Genomic DNA, 24,461 nt, shown 5'->3' with positions numbered 1-24,461 from the left:
CATTGTAGTTATAAATAGGAAGACATACACTCATCACCAATTAAATTATAGACACTTGCCAAATACGTGTCACACCACCTTTCGCTCTGATAACGGCGGTTACTCGCCGCGGCATAAATTTCACGAGGCGCCTGAAGTGTTGTAGCACTTCAATCCATATCTGCTGCCAAGTCTCCCACAGAGCCTACAGGTTAGTCGGAAGAGGGTGCACACCCAAAGGCGTCGTTCCATGGCGTCCCAGATGTGTTAAATCGGATTGGGATCCGGTGACCGTGTTTGCCAGGAAAGTGTTTTAGATTAGAGGAGTGCTCATCAAACAAGTTTGCTGCCATCCTTGAGCAGTGGGCCGGCGCATTGTCCTGGCTGCAAGATGTCACCACCTGGATGTAGCAGCTGAGCAGATGACATGACATGGTCGTTCAGAAGATCGTGGTAGCGTTTACCTGTGAGGGACTGTATTACACGTGTTAGGGGACACATTTCAGAGCACGTCTCAGATGAGAATACCACTACCACTGGCCTGCACAGTTCCCTGCTGTCACGGTGGATCCATTACTCCGTGCGGTTGAATCCATTGCTACGATGAAACGTGATTCATCTGTCCAGGCAACCTTTTTCTACGGTCCAGTGACGGTGTTCCTTTGCCCATGTTAGACGTTGTTTCCTGTATTGTGCTGTTAGAAGGGTTACCTACGTGGGCCGATGGCGAGCAGATGGTTGCGAATTGTGTGGCTGCTGATATGGCATTGTTGTCTTCCGTTGAGCCTCTCCGCGCTTGGATACACTGTGACACATCTATCGGCTGTTACGATGCAGGCCACTCGGCGTCTACCACTGTCATCGACACGCCCTGACCGCGGCAGTTTACCCGTGTGGGCGTGGTTTTACCGGAAGCCAGATACTCACGATACATCCTTGACACAGTTAGTTGCCTTTAAATATCTAAGTGCCGCAGCCACTTCCGAAATCGAGCCACCCAGTCGTCTGGCCCCTACAATTTGACTACGGTCAAGTGCACTCAGGTCCTTCAACTCGTCCATCACACACTGCACTGATACGAATACCGAGAGAGGAAATACACGGCAACAGTACCCTCGCGATGCGTTTCATTCACATGCACTGGTGGAGCCTCTGCAGGATGGTTTCTGCAACTGTTCTCCTGTCTCTAATTCAACTGTTGATCAGTGTATATGGTACCGTAAACAACCTTGCTATGATAAATAAACTTAAACGTAAGTTCTAAATATACCAGTGTACTTTGAGACTTAATTTTTTTTTTTTTTTTGATGGCGTTTTGCAGTTGAATGTCCACAGTGTTCGTTAACTTCCTTCTCAAAGAAGTTGGTTTGGTGACAGCTTCATCATTACTTCATTCATCTGCATCTTTAATTAAAGTAGTGCTTCGATTACCACATCTGTGTCCACTACATTGCCCACAAAATGATGTACAATCTAGCCCTCTTCTTTTGCACCCACAATTGTTTCCGCTGTTCATCTGGCAGTTGCATGCTATAAACTTTAACACATTTTCTGGAACAGGTTGTTCTAATGTTGTTACAGGAGGAAGGCAATCATCACAAATTCTCCAGCCCCATTTAGTTGGAGTCATCTCTTGATTTTTCCACTGCTGAACTTGATAGAACACACGGAGACTATGCTGATTTGCAGCAGCTATTGTTGAAGGTAGTATTGCTAAGTTGAAAGTGTCACTAATGCGTTGTTTTGATACAATCTTTTTGAACATGTAAAGTCTTGCACAATCCAGATTTCCTTTCTCTGCACATCTACATAACACTAAGAACATTTTGTCTCCAGCAGCTGCCACCCCATCAGCTGCAACCTTCTTTTCCTTACTGTGTGTAGCAGAAGTTGTATTACAACCAATGAAGGCATGCAGAAATAAAATGGAGTTCACCATGTTTCTCAATGCTTTCTGAAGTTTGGTACTGCTGTATATCTTACGTGTTGGCTTCGAGCCAGATATAAATATCTAAGTCTCAGCTGTTGCGAGTGCTACCATCAGAAGCGAAACATCTTAATCTTCTCTCAAGTCAGAGTTTGCAAGATTTGTTGCGAATAACACAACTAATGCCCTTGCATCTCCAGGTGATTGAGGTACGGTACAACCAGATTTCTCGAGATATTTCGTCAAAAGAGTTATCAATTCGGATTTTTTTTTTTTTTTTTTTTTTGTGTGTGTGTGTGTGTGTGTGTGTGTATGTGTGTTTGTGTGTATGTTAGAAAGAAATTCCTTTTAAAATAAACGGACGTGGATGTTATCTTCAACGATTACGCGTGTTCATAGTTTCTTTGTTCATTCAGTGTTCTATATCCTTTATGCTAGGTCCACCATCATAACCATCAAGTACAGTACATTATTTACGATAATGTTTTGTGATATAACTCACATATTGCTCATGTAATTGGCCGTAAAAATTGCGGAAAATCAACAATTAGAGTTTTGGGACTGTTTTAGTATAATATCAATATTACCGTGTATTCTAACAGGTTGAATATTTTTGTAAAGAAAAATCTAAGTTTGATCGATTTTTCTTGTAATTGCACTAGACTAGGGTTATTTATTCAAACAGGTGGAAAACTCGCAACTGGATTTTTTGCTTGATAACATCAGTAAAACATTTCAATAGATTTCATCTTCTTTTTAAAATGTTTATCTCAAACTCTAATTTCAACAGAGACATAGGCCTACATACAGAAAGATAGTGTGAAAGTCTACTTTCAGGGTTCTTGCGCACTCCCTGGCTACGCCACTGTTTACGAACTATTTATTAAACTAGCCGGACTTCCAAACCTATTGATACTTGCCGGAAACTGCAATGGAAAGCCGTCTCAAATTATTAAATATCTTTTTCTGCCAGTTAAATGATTCAATCATATGTTTCTACAGAAATTGTGCGCAGTTTGATGACGTTTGAAGCTTCATTGCGCATCTTTGACATTGTATATAGTGACAATATACACATCGTTTTAAAGCTTATGAAATTTCCAATATATTTTATTCGAGCATCTTTTTATATATATATATATATATTTCTACTCTGTTAAGTTATATGAGGCAAGGAAAAAATATGTCCCCTATTACAGATCACAATTTTTCACTTTATCCTAAACTTGTGCAAAAATGGTTACTCGGAGAAAAGTGATAATAACTTGTTACATTGCCTATGATATTAGAAATATAATAAAGAAAGAATGATCCTTCTACGTTAATTAGTTTAGAAGTTGTGTGTCATAAACTAAGTTAGAGATGCAAAAAAGCCGGCTTTTTTGAATCGATGGTTTTTTTTTACATAAAAAGCCGGCTTTTTTGGGAAAAGAACGAGAATTTTGGAAATTTTGGCTTTTTTTCGTTTTCATGATTTTTCTATCTAAATAGCTTTCTTATAGTATATTCTATAGTTAGATAAGAATTCCATGACCTAGATGCGATATTTCGCTCTGAAATTCACCATCAAGACGGATGGAGCACATGTTTTACGAATTAAAGCTAACATGAAGAATGTAGCATTTGAGGGCAATTTTAGAGGCTATTTAACTTTATTTTAACTTTTGAGTTATCGACATCTTTTTTCTTGTCTAGATCATTTTAGTTTGTCATCCGTGTTTCATTTCTAAGAGCTTTTAGTACTCTAGCTTCTAGCGCAAAAGTTAAACTTGCCCGTTTTTCTATTTATCCGTCAAAGCGTACGTTTTTCAATATATCCGTCAAACCGTACGTTTTTCAATATATCCGTCAAACCGTACTTTCACATTTCTGTTATACTGTAGCTGTGAAGTGATTTAGCAATAATTTTCCGGACACAACCTTGATTACCAATTTATACAAATAATCAGTAGCGGATTTAGAAAAGTACTTTAGGAGGGGTTTTTCTGATTGTTTCATTTCGTAAAAAGTCCTAATTTTATTTGGGAGGTGCTTGAAGTTTATGAGTACAGGTATAACTGATATTTCGTTTCGTTTACATGTTTAGCAATAATCTTCCGGATACAACCTTAAAAATCATTTTATACTGAAAATCAGTAGTGGATTTAGAAAAGTTCTTTAGGAGGTGTTTTTCTTATTGTTTCGTTTCCTAAAAAGTCTTCATTTTATTTGGGAGGTGCTTGAAGTTTATGAGTACAGGCATAACTAATATTTCGTTTCGTTTATATATTTAGCAATAATCTTCCGGATACAACCTTAAACATCACTTTATACTGAGAATCAGTGGCGGATTTACAAAAGTATTTTGGGAAGGTTTTTTTCTTACTAATGTTTAGTTTTTCTAAACATTCGTAATTTTTATTTGACGGGAGCTTAAAGTTTATGAGTAAAGACATAACTAATAGATATTTCGTTTGTTGCAGACATTCCGTAACTTTGGGGAACGGGCTTCAGTCCGAAAGACCGCCCCCTAACCTTCGCAAGAACCCCCCCCCCTTACTGCTGGTAATTAGTAATAATAACGATTTAAAAACAATAAGAAAGGAAGTCGGCCAACTCACAGTACACGCACTATTTCTACATTCACAGATGGAATGAAGAAAAGCTTTGTCAGAATGGTCAAATGCTGGTTGAATCCCGGACTTCTCGATAGAAGCGCAAAAGCTAATCACTCAGTCATGTTTGTTGTGTAGTTGTATTTAGCTTAACTTAAATATATTCCGTAGTCTTTTTTTTTTTGGGGGGGGGGGGGGGAGGAGTTCCGTAATGATATGTTGAATCCCTCTTGTTAAAAATTCAGAAAACTTGAGGATTGGGTAAACTGTGATGGTGGTTCTATAAAACTTAACTGTAGAATTTCAAGAATATACAGAACCAAAAGCTCTAGGTGTGCAGCCTTCAAGTGTATCATATAAATCTAAGTATTTCTCTTATGTTTTATTTTAATTTTATTTTGTTTCAAAAAAAGGGTATGGAATATTTTGAAGTAAAAATACTACATACTATTCTGCTAGTTACGGTATTTGTATATTTTTTTAAAAGAAGTGTTTACTTTTAGGGTTGGCTGGTTTACACCAACTTTTTTTTTAATAACTGGTTTAAACCAAAAAAATAAAAAGAATGAAAAATGCGAATAGTGTGAACTTCATGGTGACGTTTCCAGTTATCAAACCACCTGCAATAGTTTTATTTCCCTTTCACCTTTTAATCAAGGTGCCCCATGTTCAATTCTCGGTCGAACCACAACCCTTCTTTCATGCGTAAACCAAGTAGCGGTTCGGATGTCAGTTTAAGCGAAAGTCTTCTCCTTGAAAACATCGGTATTTCGTAAGGATGTTAAGCCTAAACATACGAAACGAAACCAAATTGTATATTTCTGCAGGCCTAAATGCCTGTTGTTTTATAAAGAAGCCAAGATTGGTTAAATATATTGATAGAAATTGGCAAAATTTATCGATTGCCTACATAGCTACCAACATTAGCTTGGATTAGAATTTCAATGATATCTACGTACTAAATTTGTAATTTAATACCTCAGTTTTAGCGTACTGATTATGATACGTTGACCTTTTAAATTTTACATGCAAAGCAATAACAGGATTTTCCCGTTATTGTCTTACATTTCAAGTAATGACGGGATTTAAGAAATTTACTGACCGGACTTCTTTAAGCTTATGGGAGTTCTTCCGGCATAACCCCGCTGTTGCATAATAACACCAAGGCGAAACAAACTTATTTCTGTGAATATGTAATATAAATACATAAAGCAAAAAAATCTAAATCAAAAAAGCCTGGTTTAAACCAAAAAAGCCTGGTTTAAACATCCCCCAAAAAACGTTTTTTTTTGCCATTTTCAAAAACAACCATGGTTCTTGCCAACTCTGCTTACTTTTGTATATAGGAGGTTAAAAAATTCTTATTTATATACATTGGTTAATCCTGTGGAATTCATAATGTAAATATGTTGAAGAAAAATTGTTTGAAATATCTTTTCGAAATTCATAGTTTATTTTCGAGGTTATATATTATTATCAGCATCAACCATTAATTAAATGACTTTTTGTGTTATAGAGAAGCGAAACAAAGTTTGCTTTGTCAATTTAAAGCAGAATTTTGAAAAAAGTCCAAAATTTCCCAAGCAAAAAAGCGAAGCAGAAAAAACCGAGTTCTTTTTCAAAAAAGCCGGGTTTTTTCCGAGCCCTTGCATCTCTAAACTAAGTGCATGTGAAAAATCCAAGATGGCCGACTATTTATTCAAAATGCCGGAAAACCTGCAACTGGATTTTTGGGGATTTTTTGCAGAGTAATAAGACCGGTTCGCAGAACATATTCCAACAGGTTTCAAGTTTTCATTTTAAATGTCTAAATTTGGTCAATTTTTGTCGTAATTGCACTGGACTAATAGAGATATACGGGTATGATAAAAGGGGTATGCTGAAAGTTTCTAGATGTGCCCAGAGAAATAATCCAATTGAAACAAGACATTTACACTGTATCAAAGTGTTCTCCATGGAAACCAATACACGTTTTCCATCCTTTGGAACCACTCAGCAAATTATTCATTACACACATTTTCGTTAATGTTCTTCACAGTCTCAAAATAAGCAACAGTGGCATCATCAGATGAAGAACGACGTATGTATTCCTTCACTTTAAGAAACAAAACAAAACAAAACAACAACAACAACAACAAAAAAGGCCATGTCGGGCAAATAGGGTGGATATGACAATAGTCTAGCTTGTTCGCGGCTTAAAAAGTGTACAGTTCTTACAGCACTGGGAGTTGTCGCATTCTCATGATACTGTTGCAGATGACTTTTCATGGGAGTGGTCGTGTGTGTGAATGGTACACGTTGTCATCATGCCGACAGTCTGACTGCAACAGGTCACGAATTATCCACATTATCCTCTGAATAATTGATTATTGGACGGCTGGTGTTTTTGCGTCCATCACGCGTACTATTGAAACCACGATCATGAGAAAGGACATTCCACGGTAAACAGTTCTGATCATCTTGTAAGTCTTTTTTTGCTGATTTTCCTAACTTACAGCAAAACTTAATGTTCATCCTTTGTTCCATGTAAGAATCCATGACATGGGAATCAAAGTGTTTTCGATGATCGGAGTTTAGAAGGACACATATGCTCTCTTCGCCAAGTCTTCACATGTGCTGCAAAAGAACGCCATAACGTTAATCTCACATTATAAACAATTTTCTGTTATCAGGAGTTACAGAATACCAGTGTTAGTCCCGCAATTTCAGTCAAACCTTATATAAATAGTACTATTGGAAAATTTTTATTATGACTTGTTATTATTTGTAATAAGATCACGTTGTATACGTGCTACAGTGTACAACATAATTTTTCTTACCTTATTACTACTTAAAATTAGCATTATATGTTGCTAATTATCTAACTGAGTAGTATTTGGGACTGAGCAGAATAGTTCTTTTCTTTATCCTGTACGTGTTCAGTTATTTATTTATTCATTTTTAAGTCGCATTCCATAAGAGAAACTAAAACGGAAATTGTGAATATTAAATGTGCACAGTACGTGTTCTAAGTTTTAAGACTGGCACGATAAAAATACAAGAAAGAAGTGACCAATTTTATTGTTGACAGCAATACACATGACTAAGCTCACACACTTATCTGTATGGTAGTACGATCTCTAGATGCCTTACTAGAAGTCTCCTTTCGGAATTATTATCATTTCAATCGCCACGCGCTGTTGAATATCTGGAACCGAGTCGGAAACACGATCTTTAAATTTGGGTTTTAATTTTCTGAAGAGAAAATAGTCTCCGCGTTCTAAGTTGGACGAATACAAAGTGTAGCACAGGACAGTCAACTTTTCCGACGAAAGTAATTGTATTGTAAGCGCGGTGTTGTCTTGGAGAAAGAAAGAACCAGTCATTGAATTCAGCTACGGGTGGTCTATCACGCAGAGTCCTTTGAAGTAGCCTTTCCATCACGCCTTTGTAGTACTGTTGATTCACAGTTTGACCTTAACAAGAAGTATCGTCTTTACACAGATTTCTCAAGACTAGCTTCCTTCGGCTGCGGTGAATTTTCTACAGACCATGCAGTCGATTGATGTTCAGTGGCAGGGTGATACTTTAGCACCGGATTTTATCAACCATTACAATTTTTTGTAAGAAATCAGAACCACTGTCAACTGTGGCGATCAGTCGCTATCCTTCAGTTTCTGGTCTTGACTTGCAAACTGTGAGACGAACCGCGAACTCGCCGTGTTCGCAAATCTTAAACACTAATCGTCCTCACCTTGAAATATTCACTTCGTCCACTTTCATTGCAAGCAAACATTGATGGTTATGAAGCAGCAAATGTTGAACTACATCTATGGTCTTTTCATTTCGACACTCATGTCGTCCCACCCATCACGAAATTCTCCAAATCACCGGAAAACATTCGAATGAGATAATGCTTGATCCTGGTAAACTGCATTCATTATATTCGTGGTTTCTGTCCCGTTTTGCAGGCTTTAACACGTAAGTCAATCACTATGCGCTGCTGGTCCTGGAACTCATGACGAGCACATTTGACACAACTCCGTTCCATTGCACACGTCACAAACACTAGTAGCCATACGTAATCAAAACTCGGTCTACACTGCGTGAAGACCTATTGCTGTTTTCGTCGTCGGCCGTAGATGGCGTGCCTGTCATTCACACAGAAATATCAATCTTAAATAATAGTAGACTGACTGTGTATATTTCTTCTAGTTAAATATGTTCTCAAAACTACGTGAGCGTATTCGCCTGGTGAACGAGAAGGGTAGTAAATTAAATTAGGTGTGTTTAAAAATTGCTTTTCATTTTTATGTTTAAAGTACACGTAGATTTTGTGTTTTCCTTTTCTAGTGTGTTAGATATGCTCAGGTTCCATAAATTTACGATTGGCCACGCATGGGTGTCTGATTATGGTAGTGCAGAAGATGAACAGCATTTTAGAAATCTCTTGAAATATTCACCACTACACAACATAAAAGTGCCTGAGGAAGATAATGTCCAGGTGGGTTGTGTGTTAGAATAGTGCTACATTTTATGGTTCATTCCGGCTTAGTTTTCTTTGTTAGAATTTAAAATTTTCAAATATTAAAAGAAATTAAGTGCAGAGAAGCTTATTTTGAATAAGAATAGAATAAGGATAATCTTTTTTTTTATTTTAATAACTTCTTAAAAGCAAATTAAACTATATTTCGGACATAATTCTGTGCTTGTCATTAGGAGGAAGGCAAAAATTTTAAAACTAGGCCTACACAGGTGAAGCTTATATTAAGAGGTGTTAAAGCAGATACATAAGATAAATGCAGGAAAAAATTTTAAAAAAAGTGGTTACAGCAGCTTAACGTATTTTGACCACCATGTCTAGATTTTTTAAATATGTTGTATCAAGATTGAGAAGTTACCAAGATAAGATTAGTTTGTTTTTATTTTAATTACTATTCATAGTACATTTTATTCTCATAATAGAGTACGGAACTCTGTCAGCTTTATCAACTAAGTTTATTTGTTAAGCGAAACTGATTCAGACGTGACTTGGCCCGGATAGAACAGTATAAAATGTGACATTAATTGTCTCTTTATTTCTTAAAAATGAAAAGAAAATCAACAGTTGTACATTTGAAGAAAGTAAGATCCCTCGCCTGGAGTCGCATCTACCTGTCTGTTTGACCAATAGTATCTTGTCACACATACAAATAAACAAAGCTTTGTCTCAAATCATTGTCACCATGTTCAAGTCGTTGGTCAGAATGCGATGGATACACGTTTCTGGAATGTGGATCAGTGATTCAGAGTTTCGAATGACAGCTGTCTGTCATCGCGAATAATCGCCAGTGCGACTAACTCGGGACCTTACGCAAACTCTTTATGTGAATAAAATATTGTCGTTTTACGTAAACATTCTTCTTTATAGGCGTCCGTCATTTCTTGCACAATCGCTGAGGCCGCGTATATTGCGTTTATATCTTATTAAAAACTTGAAAAACTAGGAGAGTAAAAATGAACTCGCCTTCTTCGTACGGCTGCTGATCGTAGACAAGTGAACAAAACTCGTTCCGCTCATTGTGAATGGTTACACAGTAAATTGAATTATGCTTACGTCATTGTCACTTTGCCTCATGCCTTGTTCGGAAATAAAAGGGCCACTGATGTTCGTTATATAGTGGCTACATCTGAAAATATAGCTTAGTATATTAATATGGCGTTGTGACATCTTTTGGCCTGAAAACAACTGTATTGCGGCGTAGAATGGAATCATAGAAGTCGTGAATGGTAACAAGTCTAATACGACGTATTACAACATTCCGTGAGAGGATAGAGGCAGAAACTGCACCGGATTCGTGTCTCCAAAGTTTATCACAGATATTAAATTATGTTAAGGTCGAGGATTGGACGGGCTAGAGGAGGTGTTCAACTTTATCCCGATGTTCCTTAAACCACTCCGCAATAGCTTCAGCTGCATGAATGGGCCCATTATCGTCTTGCAATATGACGTCATTACCCGAAAACATCTGGACCATACTATGCATATGATTCCCTAAAATGGCGACATAATCACAGATAGTGAGGCTATCGTTAAGCGTCAGTATAGGACCTACTGGAAACTAAGATGTTATGGTCTACAGTATCATAGAGCCACTGCCATGTTTCACCGTTGGACGGAGACACTGCAGATTATACGCGTCTTTGTGCGTCCGCCACACATAAGCATGCTCCCTGGTGTGAAGTGAGGTAAACAGTGACTCATCCGACCATATCATACGTTCCAGTCATCACTGGTCCATGTTGCATGTTCGCGACACTATTGGCGTCGTGATAAAGTGTTACTATCCCTTATTAGCGTCTTTGCCAGTGCAACCCGATCTCTTATGTCCATGTCATGTTACTCGTTATTAACTGTGATTATCGACGCAGGCTGTGGGAAGTCCTGCTGGAGTTTCTCTGTTAGTTGCACCAAAGTCTCACGACGTTATGAGTGATAATCCGTTTTAATACTGGCATAGCCTGTCACTGAAGGTTTTCTTCCGACCACTGTTTATTTTCGCGGATGTAGTTTTGGCATGAATTTTGTGGGCCATCACCTTGGACATTTCACCTTTGCGAACAGCCCCAACAAACTTGTGATTTTCGCACCACATAATGGAGCGCCAACAATTTGACCTCTTTAGAAATCAGAGAAGTTGCCCAATTTACACCATCACTCTCTGTTTAGTTCACTGCATATTGTCGTTCTATTGCTTCCAACGTCGTACGGAGTTCGCTTTAACGCCACCATCAACAGCCCCGCGCTGCAGTGCCTCCTGTCCATTGCTAACCCAGCTATCTGACCTGTTTTCAACCTCAGGTGCTTCCAATTAATTGATAATTATATATATGTATGCATACATATATATAATGCATTTTTGTTCTATACTTGAAGTTTGTTAGTGTCTTCGTTTATGAGTTACAAATAACTGGAATTAAGTGATGTTATTACTTGCTTGCGAAATTACTGATACGTAAAGTTTTGTGCGTAAATGAGTGGAAGGAAGGATAGTTTGGCCATCACTGGAAATGTTTTTTTTTTTATAAATATAAATACACTTTTCTTTCGAAAGTTACTGTTCCAAGTTTTATTCCCGAGATTGGCCTTTAATGTGCAGACTAAAATGGTTACGTGAAATTAGAACACAAGCAGTTGCATGAAATCCAGTAATAAATAATATATATATATATATATATATATATATATATATATATATTTTGCCGACTTTTTGGCTTTATATCGGAAATGCCAAAACAGCTAGTACAGGGTTTCTCAGCTTGGGAGTCGTGAAGGTAAGCGGAAGAGATAAATATAATTATAATCTAATACCGGAAAATATTTTTAAATATTATTTTGAATTTTGTTCTGACAGGCGTATTTTTATTTTTATACGTACTGTTATGAACAACAAAAAATAAGTCTACTAAACATTTTCAACAGATGCAGAGTTGATTTAAAAATCAATTTGAATGAAAGAGGTACGATATAAAACTAATGAGAACTGCATGTTGAAATACCAGAAAAATACAAATGTGACAAAACCTGCCCATTGAAATGTAATTAAAATTGAAATGTAATGAAATACGTATGTATGTGAGTGAATAGTCCTATTTCCAGCAAACTGGCCACAATGAAGATAGATTTTTGGTGTGGGATTTTATTTGTTTCCTAAATTTGAAATGTAAACAACTTAGTTTTAACAGTTTTTGGTGATAACTGAACACATACACAACCAAATTTACAATAGATCAACAATGTACCAACAATGAGATAACTCAAAGTGGCGTCCTCTCGAGAGTGAAAATACTCAATAACTTTTTGAACGACTGTCCAAGTTTTTTTCAACCAAACTTAGATTTTTTTTTTTTTTTTTTTTTTTTTTTTTACCATATAACCCAAAATTAAGTTATAAAGTTATAAATTTACAAACGGCGTCCATTTTGAAACGGTATGACTGATCGGATTTGATATATGTCATATGAATGAATTGACCAAATTTGGTTTTGATCCATTCGCTTTTAGGGAATTTACTGTATCCACTATATACAAAAAAATATACAAGAAATAGATGAGTGTTGTGAGATCTCCGCAATAGATATATTAAATATTCCACACAAGCTCTTATTACAAACCAGAAATTATAAGGGGTCGCTGGCAAGAAGATGTGATAAAATGGAGGTCGTGATAGGAATTAGATTGAGAACCATTGGTATATAAGTATCTAGTGTGTAAATCTTCATTCAACATCATCCATTTTTTTTTTCTAGTACCCAGCCACTCTCCTGCTAACTGCTGATCATGATGACAGAGTTGTACCTCTCCATTCGTTGAAGTTCATAGCTCAGTTACATCATACACTTGGAAAATGCCCGAAACAGGTGAGACTAAAAAAGATTTAGCGTTTTAGCGTCATTTTGTTACGCTAAAATCCTTAATTCAATATGAAATGCAGTATTTTGCATATTTTTAGTTTTGGTAAGAAAGTCTTAGTTTGATATGTGGTATTTTCAAATAGGTAATTGCCTTTTCCTACTTTTTTTCTTTCTTTCGCTATGCAGAAAATACGAATTCCAACCAAAGCTAGAAAAATTAAATATAGTAGAAGAAAAGCGATGTTGCAAAGTTCTCTTCGTAAACGAGAATGTTGGAAAATAGCGGCACTGATCTTTTCGAAAACTTGTTTGGAAGAATATCTCTTTATTGTTATTTATTATACAACTATTATTATATTTTAAGATAGTTGTAATCCATGTGCGAATATTTCGTTTTAATTAGAAGTGTTCAAAGATAGATTTTCTGCTGTTGATCAAAAAGTAATTTTACCTTTTGTATGTGGTGTACTGTACATCTTTTAAGAAGCATGTGGGAGGAGAGGTTTACTGGCGTTCTTAATATGTTTTTTTGATACGGATTTGTGGTGGACAAACACCGTATGCGTTGGTTTTCTCGGGATCTCCCGTTTCCTCCCACTTTCTTCATTCCACCATTTCATTCATTTCACATTACCGCCTCTCGTTTAGCCTAGCCGGCATAACCGTGGGACGTCAAACTTAACGATTACTTTTTTAAGGACTCCTTCTGTAGTGACAAACGGGCGGGGGGGGGGATCATGAATTCAGTGCTTTCATTGTAAATTATTGCCTCTGTATGAAAGTGCCATTTTTGTTCTAATCTCTCCGTTGTTTCCTGTATTGTATTCTAAGACAACTAAGTATGTATGGTTCAAGTATCACAAATTTATGACATTTCGGAGTGACACAATATGCGATACTTGCTCTCGTCCTTAAGTGATGCACATCAGTGTATCTATACGTATAATAACTGAAAGTAGTAAAGTTAAAATTAACTTCATATAGATTTTTACCGAAAGGCTTCGAGACATTTTTAGTGATTTGAGTGATTCCATTTCAAATCGTCCAGGGTAGTCCACACGACTGTCTCAGATTTAGCTTATTTTTTAAAATAAAAAACTACATACAAAATTATTAGACCCATATTTTTTCTTTTTGCTGAAAAAAAAATTTTCTTCGATATACAGCCTTCCAAAATGGCTGCCCTCCTCTCGGATTGCTCGAAAAACTGAAAAGCATGTCAAATTAAAAATTTTATTGTAGAGAAACAAGTGTACTTAGTAATATAATCGCAATAACAGGAAGAGTATAAAGTTGTATGTTTCGGTGGAGGGCCAAAATTCGTCTATTGGTCCAATAGAAATCGCGCAATTGACTCGCAATGTTGCCAACTTTGGTGAAATTTTTGCTAACTTCAAACTTTTTTTTTTCTGTCCTCACGAGCAATATCAACCATCTGCTTCTAGCATCGAAATCTACTCCATAAGGTCTCTTGAAAATGTAAAGGACTAACGTTTCTGATTATTACATCCCACGTTATAGCATGATGAAAAGTTGAAAATTTCATTAAGACGCCATGTTTGGACGCCATTTTCTCAAAAACCCCACCTTTTAAAAATCTGATTTTTTTTACATGTATTGGAGAAGTACCTAAATATTTAATATCCGTTAACCGTTCATGCGGCTGCAGCCCCTAACATTCGCAATTAATTATTGAAATTTCGATTTTTGTACTTGAAATGTAAATATTTCCTACAGGCATTTAGGTCCTCTACACAAGGCGATTTGAAAGGGAGTATGGAAATTTTGAGGGATGAATCCTGACATCAAATCCAGTAGAAAAGTTCCTATAAACGTAAGTCGAATTCCGCTTCGTTTTCGAGTTACAGGGTTTCCAACTCGGGACCCAAAATCTGCTCGGGACAATTAAAAATTAAATATATATTTCACATTAAATCAGAAACTATGTGTTAAAGTTATGAAGAAGTTCCGAAAGTTGATTGTATCAATATGATGATTTTTACGTTAGTTCCAATTCGGTTGGCAGTGTTGCCAACTTGGTAGAACTTTTATTTGTTTCCAAACGACACTACGTGGGTTTTATTTGATATTTGGTATTCATTAATGATTGTAAACATCACATGAAACACAATTTTCCCACATCATCACAGTTTTCGAAAACTTACATGTATTTCATTAAAAGGTATTATCTCGTGCGTTATTGATAGTTTGCGTGATTCAATGTCGTGAACAGTGTTCTCTAGAACCATGAAAATTGTTTTCACTGGTAACATGACATTGTAGTGCACTAGTTAAAAGTGTTTGTGTGAATAACAATGGGGAAGTCCTATTACAGTAAGGACCGTATTAAATATGTTGATTATGCTAAAAGCCGTAAGAAGATTGTACACAGAAAGAATTCTAGACAAAAAAAAAATTATCTTGCGATAAATTATATGGATTGCGTACATCGTGTCTGCCCAAACGTACTATTAGGGGAGGATGATTATTTGTGTCTTATACACAAAGCGATTTGAAAAGCAGTATGAAAAATTTTTTGAGAGGTGAATGCTTCACCGTAGTCTAGGTCTCACCGATAACTGCCGTTTTAATGGCGACACATTCATGTTTAGCATGTTAACTGTCTGGTTAATGGTTTCCAAATCTACATTGAGAGGAACAGATTCTCTATCTTGCTGGTGCATAATTTCATATTTACACCTTCTTCCGTGGTCACCAATATCTCACACACATTCACGTTGTTCACGGTAAATATTCAAAGCACCGTTTACACAAATAATCATCCTCTCTTAATACTACGTTTTGGCAGACGCGCTGTACGCAATACATATATTTTACCGCAAGACGAAATTTTGTCAAGAATTCTTTCTGTATACAATCCTCTTATGCCTTTTAGAATAATCAACACATTTAATACGGTCCTTACTGTAATAAGACTTCTTGTTATTCACACAAACACTGTAACTAGTACACTATAATGTCATGTTACCAGTTAAAACAATTTTCATGGTTCTAGAGAACACTAGGACGATGTTCACGACACCGAATCACGTAATAAATTGTTTCGTGGTTGCAGCAAAACTTCTTGAACAAGTTCGAACTTGATGCGTGGAGTTATGAGAGACTTTGCAATAATAAAAAATAAATTTTCTTCTTCTTTATATTATTATTATTATTATTATTATTATTATTATTATTATTATTATTATTATTATTATTATTATTATTATTATTATGACAACTTACACAGACGTAGCTTTTATCCGAGATTTTGGTTTTATTAATGATGGCAAACATCAAGTGAAATTCACTTAATGTTGCGAGCTATCAATAACGCACAAGATAAAACCTTTTAATGAAATACATGTAAATTTTCGAAAACTGTGATGATGTGGGGAAAATTGTGTTTCATGTGATGTTTACAATCATTAATGAATACCAAATATCAAATGAAAAACATGAAATGTCATTTGGAAACAAATAAAAGTGCTACCAAGTTTGCAACACTGCCAACCGAAATGGAACTAACGTAAAAATCATCATATTTGATACAAATCAACTTTCGGAACTTCATCATAACTTTAACACATAGTTCTGATTTAACGCAAAATTTAGATTTTATTTTTTACTGTTGCGAGCCGATTTTGGGTCCCGAGTTGGAAACCCTGTAACTCGAAAACGAAACGGAATTCGACTTACGTTTATAGGAACTTTTCTACTGGATTTGATGTCAGGATTCATCCCTCAAAATTTCCACACTCTCTTTCAAATCACCTTGTGTATAGGACCTAAATACCCATAGGAAATATTTACATTTCAAGTACAAAAATCGAAATTTCAATAATTAATTGCGAATGTTAGGGGCTGCAGCCGCATGAACGGTTAACGGATATTAAATACTTAGGTACTTCTCCAATACATGTAAAAAAAATCAGATTTTTAAAAGGTGGGGTTTTTGAGAAAATGGCGTCCAAACATGGCGTCTTAATGAAATTTTCAGCTTTTCATCATGCTATAACGTGGGATGTAATAATCAGAAACGTTAGTCCTTTACATTTTCAAGAGACCTTATGGAGTAGATTTCGATGCTAGAAGCAGATGGTTGATATTGCTCGTGAGGACAGAAAAAAAAAATGTTTGAAGTTAGCAAAAATTTCACCAAAGTTGGCAACATTGCGAGTAAATTGCGCGATTCCTATTGGACCAATAAACGAATTTTGGTCCTCCACCGAAACATACAACTTTATACTCTTCCTGTTATTGCTATTATGTTACTAAGTACACTCGTTTCTCTACAATAAAATTTTTAGTTTGACATGTTTTTCAGTTTTTCGAGCAATCCGAAAGGAGGGCAGCCATTTTGGAAGGCTGTAAATCGAAGGAAAAATTTTTTTCAGCAAAAAGAAAAAATATGGGTCTAATAATATTGCATGTAGATCCCATATAAAAAAAATAAATGAAATCTGAGACTATGATGGGGACCAATTGTGGTTTACCTGGACGATTTGAAATGGAATCGGTCATTTGCCTTCTCACGTCAAAGTGGTTGATTGATCCACAGAAAATTTACATTAGCTTTAATACAACAAACATCAAGCATTTAGCAAATATACGAATAATGGCCATAGCCGGATGGATACTTCTAGACTTCTGTTTGTAGTGTACTTAGTCTGAATTTTAGAGGGAATTGTAAATGACTTAGTCTGGTCATAAATACTGTTACAACATCGCAGAGGCCGCAACACCGTCCATTCTGATAAGAATGAACAAACCTGCCGGTGCAATGTACGATAACTGAGAACTGTAGAAAGGGAGACACGTAAGCCGTACAGGCAGAATGGAATGAGGTAATTACGAAAACCTGGTAGCAGTTAAACCGTTACACAGTTGGAAAACCAGCGAGTGAAATTTTCAACACACTTAAGAAACTGAAAATTAGTCGCATGTTAGTGTGTTGCACAATCTAGCGATTCCTTGATATTGGGTCTCAGGATCGTCCGAGAGACGGCCATCAATGAAGAGCAAGGACTCCAGAAGCTGTTAAAGAAGTGATGGTGAACATGAGGAAAATACTGTAGGGAAACACAATAATGACCCATGATATGAACATCTTCAAGTTAAAGATGTCCAGGCTGCTCAGGGGCTGTCTTGCTCTTCGAAGTTACCAATAGTCAACGGGATACTTACGTCACGTCTGAAAGCGCAAAAGAAGCGTAAATGTAAACGCCTGCTTCAGCAGTACGTGAATAATGGACACACCGATGAAAAACTGATCACCGTGGAAGATTTTCAATCACCAAAATGATAAGGTATTTGCCTCATCGTCTTGGGAAGCCAGGGACAAGGTTCCGGAAATCCAGAGAGGTCATTATCCCGCATCAGTCATAGTGTGGTGGGGAGTTAGCTATGCTGGCACCATAAGTTTAGATTTTTGTGAGAATGGCGTGAAAACCGTGTTCAGGTGTACTAAAACATTGTGCTGAAGCCCATAGTGAAGGACTTGACCAACACCCTGTTCAGAACCGTAGTGGACTTTCCAGCAAGATTCTGCTTCTGCTCACAAGGCGAAATGAATGCAGGAGTGGCTGGAGCACAGTGTGCTTTGCTTCATATCCACTGATGACTGGCTTTCTAGTAGTCCTGACCTTAATTCCGTGGATTACAAACCGTGGGCGGTGCTTTGACAGTATTGCCTACAAGAAGAGTCACCGTACATTTAACAGTTTGAAATGCATATTATTAACTGTAGTGACGAAAAGCAGGGAATTCGTGTTACTATTCGGTTCAAAATCTTTTGTCGTCGCGAATTCTGTCGAGGAATTTGAAGCTAAAAAAAAATACAAAACGATAATCATGCCTGTTGTTCTGTATGGCTGCGAAACATGGTCACTTACTCTGAGGGAAGAACATAGACTGAAAGTATTTGAGAACAATATCCTGAGACGAATATTCGGACCCAAGAGAAACGGGAATGGGGAATGGCGGAAACTTCATAACGAGGAACTACATAATTTATACGGTTTACCAAACATTGTTAGGGTCGTGAAGTCTAGGAGGCTTAGGTGGGCGGGTCATGTAGCTAGAATGGAAGAAAGTAAAAACCCTTTCAAAGTCTTGACTGGAAGACCAATCGGAAAACGACCATTAGGAAGACCTAGGCGCAGATGGGAGGACAATATTAAGATGGATCTCGCAGAGATTGGAATACAAAGTAGAAACTGGATGCAGTTAGCTAAGGATAGAAGGCAGTGGAGAGCTTTTGTGAACGCGGCATTGAACCTTCGGGTTCCATAGGCCATAGAGTTAGTTAGTTAGTGACGACATTTCCTCTGGAGGCGGTTCATGCTGCACTAGAAGAGTAGAGTGCCAGACTGCAAGACAATGTGCGTGCTAACAGCGGACATTTTGAAATATGATTATACTGCAAACGATTATCAAACCATTTATGCTTCACATTTTTTATGCACATTAAATTATCTTTCACCATGTTGCTGGTTTTCAGTTTAGTTTTTCTTTGTAATGGTATTTCTGACGAGGCTAGGTTAGTGTATATTTTCCGTGTTTGGCTCTTTAAAGACAGATTTAATAGAATTAAGTCCTACATGAAATGCTACCAAGAAGTATTTTCAAGAAGTAATGTTGAATTACTTGCTTACATATATATGATATTACACATTCTGCATCTCTTCCGTAGACCAACCCGTTGCTCATTCGAGTGGAAACAAAAGCTGGTCATGGTGGAGGAAAACCTACTACAAAATTGGTAAGTGCAATACTTTAATTTTTTCAGGGGTTTTAAAGAATTATAAACAGCGTAATGATATTGATTGTCTACTTAAATTATGTAACGTAGAAATAAATGACAAATAATTGGATAACACTAAACATGGAGATATTCATAAAGTAATAATTACTGCTAAGAAAGAATGCAGCACACACAAAAGTTTTGGTCAATTGATCTGTCTCCATAGGTTGCGCCATCTTCGTTTTCTAGCCTTGTATCTAGCAGAACTATACGTGAAATACGTATATACCGATCCGATAGCTTAAAATCAAAGTCTTAACTCAGTGCAAATCCTTGATACAGGATTGCAAGTAAAGAGAAGCATTGGTGCGTATGATCCTTGATTCGATCCAAGCTTGCACCAAGTGAGATTTATGGTGGACAAACACCGTGTGCATGGGTTTTCTCGAGGCTCTCCGTTTCCTTTCATTTTCTTCATTCCACCATTTCATTCAATATCATTATCATCACCACCGTCTCCTTTAGATACGGAGCATTAAACTTATATGTGTATAAGTATAATTACATATATTAGTTTATTTAACGTTCCACATAGAAGAAAATTTCACCGGTACTCTGGTAAAAGTTGTATGCCAAAGCTAGTGCGAAAAAAATAATTAACACGTTCGCTGCGTTACGAGTCACCGGTGGTTCGTGCGATACTTCATTTCTGTGCGGTGCTGTTCTATGCATTGTATTACCTCTGTGCCTTTGTGGTATTTTCGCTTGTATATATTTTTAACAATGAAGTGTTTATTGTTAACACATTGTAGACAATGAAGTGTTTATTTGTTGTAAAATGCCTAGTGTAGTGATTTGCAGTAAATACAACGGAATTCAAGGGGATCAGGATGGCTGCCGGACAGATATGAGTGCTATGCTTTCATTCTTTCTCAATTTTAATCTCAATCAGTTTTTACTTTTAGACAAATAGTATACTGTTTGATACATTTATTAAAATATTTAGCATACTATAACTATGTCCAGGACTGCTTATTCCTTGTAATTCTACATTTATTAGTGATAACAAATATACTTAAAACCGGCCAATCGTTCTCATAGACGGCCATTTTGAAAATATTAGAATCAATTTTACTTTATACAGGATGTCTATCGGTCATGAAAGTCACGAAATCAGAAAATGGTCATGATAGTCAAGAAATTTAGCTTTCAAGTTACGATATTTTTATCTGTACAAATATAAGTACAGACTGGAAAACTTTGTTCTATAAATCTTCAAAATTCACCGCCAAAAATGTCTGTGGTTGGCTTTAGCCGCTACCAAATCGCAAGCAAAGCACGCTTCTATCGCATGCATGAAAATTCGGCCTAATTCGCACCCAAATTCGCTGTTGAGAATGCTACGAAATTTTATGGTTTGGTAAAGAAAAGGTCACGAAAAAAATCACGAAATTTCATTTTGGAATTTTAGTAGACACCCTGTTATAACAATATCAGTGGTAAAGTCGAATAGGCTCGTGTAGCTGCAAATATTAATTTATTAAAACTCGCAAGACCTTGAAGGAAAGGAAAAGGGAATTTAAAGGTGAACGATTTTGAAATAACATCTTTTGAATTAATATATCTTTTAAAAGATTATTTAACTATTTTTCTATACGACAACCGCTAATATAATATGACGTCAGGTTATTTAAACAAAAAAATCTATGCCTATTTTTCAAGTTTTAATACCTTAAAATAAATAAATAAAAGCCAACATATGCGGTTAGTTGTACTTTGAATTTTCATTCTCTTGTCACCGTCTAATTATTTTTTGATGTTTACTGTGTGGCATATCATTTCTAGAAGCAGTGTTCTAAAGTTGTCCAGTGCAGTTCCTTGACTTTTGTTACGTAACAGGAATAGTGTCGGATTTTGCATTGTGAGTTGGAAGGAGGCTGTGTAGTGGGATCTTGAGCCTTTTGAATAGCTAAACATCATTAACCTGTTCAAGAATTCACAGTAATGGGCAGCATTGAAAGAAAATCAACGTACACACAATATCTTTATTATCCCAAAACACGGTGTAACGCCACATAGCATTGTTGCTAACCCTTTTGCGTTTGGTGCGAGTGGTCGCGGGTTCGATTTCTGATGGGAACACTTGGTCGGAAAGCCGTTCAAGCTTTTCCAGGCCAGCATCCTGAATGAAGTTTTTTGTGGGCTTTCCTCAGTTACACCAGGCAAATGCTGGGATGGTACCTAACATGAAGATCCCGGGTTGCTTCTTTCCTTCCCACTTTCTCAGGTAGTATAATTGCCGAAGGATGTCATCTCTTATACGTGACGAACTCTAAATACGCCATAGATGTCGAGTGTCCAGAAGTGCGATAATTCCTAATTTCCAAAACACGATTGTAAGAGCACCAGATAACGTCTTGTTTTGTCTTGTCTTCGGTCGATCAAGTTGGGGCCGCGGTAGCTCAGTAGTAGAGCGTTCACCTCTGGTGCTAGGGGTCTCGGGTTCAAACCCTGCCCCCGCAAAATTAACTTTGTGGTGGACAAGCACCGTGTGCGTGGGTTTTCTCGGGGTTCTCCCGTTCCTCCCACTTTCTTCATTCCACCATTTCATTCATTACTCACCATCACCGTCTCCATTAGCCTAACCGGCATATCCGTGGGACGTAAAACTCAAAAATTTCATTTCATTTTTTTCTTCGGTCGATCAACGCAAGTGAAGTTACGAATATTTTCTCGGCTTTTACAAAGTAACGTATACCATTTGAAACTTTAAATATATTACTGAATTGTTAGCGCAATCTGTGATAACTGATTCAGTACCTTTGCATCCTAAAAACTAATAATTAAATGGTGCATAACAGACGAATGTACCCTCTACTCTCTCGATGCTGTGACTATTGAACAAATGACTATAGAGAAGTGCACGCGGGAGCAAATCTGGGCAGTGATACTAACAGCTCAAAGTTGCAATGAGTAAGATTTTCTATGTACATGTAAGATCATAAATAGCAAACACTCAATAGACAATCTTGAAGTGACCCTCAGTGAACGATCTTAAGCTGCGAGTCATTCAGTAAATAAAACTCAAGAAGTATACTTGCTTTGTAATAAGAATTTTTAAATAGAAACGATAAGCAAACATTTTTCAAGTGTGTCGTGGAAGAGGTTGGAGTGTGTCGAAACCGCACGTAGATTTTATATCATTTGTATGTTTAAGGGTTCGAGATTTTTTTTTTTTTTTTTTTCAGTTACAAGAAATGCGTTCCATTGTATCAATTAGTAATTATGTCACGCCCATGTAAAAACATTTGTGTGTAACTTTGCAATAAGGTAACTATTACTTTTTTTTCTTTTTCAGATTGAAGAAAGCTCAGATATATTATCATTTGTAGTTGAAGCTCTGGGTTTAAAATTTGAGAAGTGACACAGTAATATGTTGAAGAGAAGTAAACTGTAAACACAACTCTGAAAGTGGAACACTTGTTATCTGTTCTTGTGTTTCCAGAAGATAAAACTGTACAGGTCACTAATGGACTTTTTATTAAAGTAAACGTGTAATTTTTGTAACTTTTCAACATTGAAAATCACAGTGCTTTTGTGTGCTTTCTATATATTTATTTTCATATGTAAAGAGAAGAAGAAGATATATTGAACATACTTTGAATGTTTTAACGTAAGAATAATAATAAAATTGGGCAAAATAAATCTATTTATAAAAAATTAATGAGAAATGTACTTTTTGCCTTCTTGAAATAAATCCAGTGTGAAAAATAATAAATTTGTGTATTTTGCAAAAGAAACTCGGAGCAACGGAGATCATATATTTGTAATATTGCTAACATGTACGAGGGCATTTGATAAGTCTTGAGCCTACCTAGGAAGGAATTATGTATATAAACCTTCAACAGCTTGAAGCGCAATCCTTCTGTGGGAGGTTTAAGCATTTTGAGGCCGATGGCCGAGCGTCGCGTAGTGATGGCGTCACAAAACGTCAGTAGAGATGGCATCATGCACGAATGTGGAACGTGTTGGTGAATGCACCACGATTCGCTACCTGTTTCTCAAGGACATATCGGCGAATGAAGTCCATGAGGACATGCTGGCTACATTGAAAAATGATGCTACCTCATATACAATGGTCAAAATGTGGGTAGCAGAATTCAAAGAGGGCAGACATCATTGTGTAATGAGGCTCGTGCTGACTGCTCAAAAACAGTGACAACAGACGAGTTCGTGACAATTGTGCATGATATTGTTCTGAATGCGCCATATGACTATCAAAACTATATCTGAGTATATGAAAATATCAGCAGAGCGGGTTCTTTTCTTTATTCATGACATCTTTCAAATGTGTAAGGTATTCGCACGTGAGTACCACGAAACTTCCTGTTGGATCAGAACTCACACCGAGTTCAGCTTTCAGAGGCCCACTTGACCCATATTCGTGCTGACACAAACGATTTTGTAAATAGTCCGGTCACCCAGAACGAGACATTTTTCATCATTTCGACCTGGAAACGAAGAAATGGTGGTAGCAATCACAACCACCCAAGAAATTTCGTGTACAGCTCTCAACAAGGAAGACATTTTCTGAGATGCACATGGGATGCTATTATGTGACTTCACTAACAGAGGCCGAAGAAGTAGCACCACGTATTTCTGCAGGCTGCAGCTACTGGCAGTTACTGGCCACAATTACCGAGGAAAAACATGGAAAATGATGTCACCTTCCACCGAGACCGTGTGCCGTATCACACTTCAGCAAATTCATGACTACATTGAACAATTTTGGCTTCAAATTGTTACTGCAGCCACCTTATTCACCTGACTTGGTGCCCTCGGA

At 36.8% G+C, this 24,461-nt stretch overlaps 1 protein-coding gene across 1 annotated transcript in view; it reads left to right on the top strand.

Moving 5' to 3' along the window:
- Window positions 1–23,396, top strand: part of LOC145683959 (prolyl endopeptidase) — a 113,549-nt gene extending 90,153 nt beyond the window's left edge. The window contains exons 13-16 of the mRNA XM_081755677.1: window positions 8,833–8,983; window positions 12,769–12,879; window positions 19,568–19,636; window positions 22,977–23,396. Coding sequence (XP_081611803.1) covers window positions 8,833–8,983; window positions 12,769–12,879; window positions 19,568–19,636; window positions 22,977–23,042 — 397 coding nt within the window. The 3' untranslated portion in view covers window positions 23,043–23,396. The remainder of the gene's footprint in view (window positions 1–8,832; window positions 8,984–12,768; window positions 12,880–19,567; window positions 19,637–22,976) is intronic.
- Window positions 23,397–24,461: the final 1,065 nt, after the last annotated feature.

Source organism: Thermobia domestica, chromosome 4 (genome assembly GCF_964235325.1).
Source record: "Thermobia domestica chromosome 4, izTheDome1.hap1.1, whole genome shotgun sequence".
Classification (NCBI taxonomy): Eukaryota; Metazoa; Arthropoda; class Insecta; order Zygentoma; family Lepismatidae; genus Thermobia; species Thermobia domestica.
The sequence above is the reverse complement of the archived record's forward strand: the minus strand, read 5'-3'. Positions and strand labels throughout refer to the sequence as shown.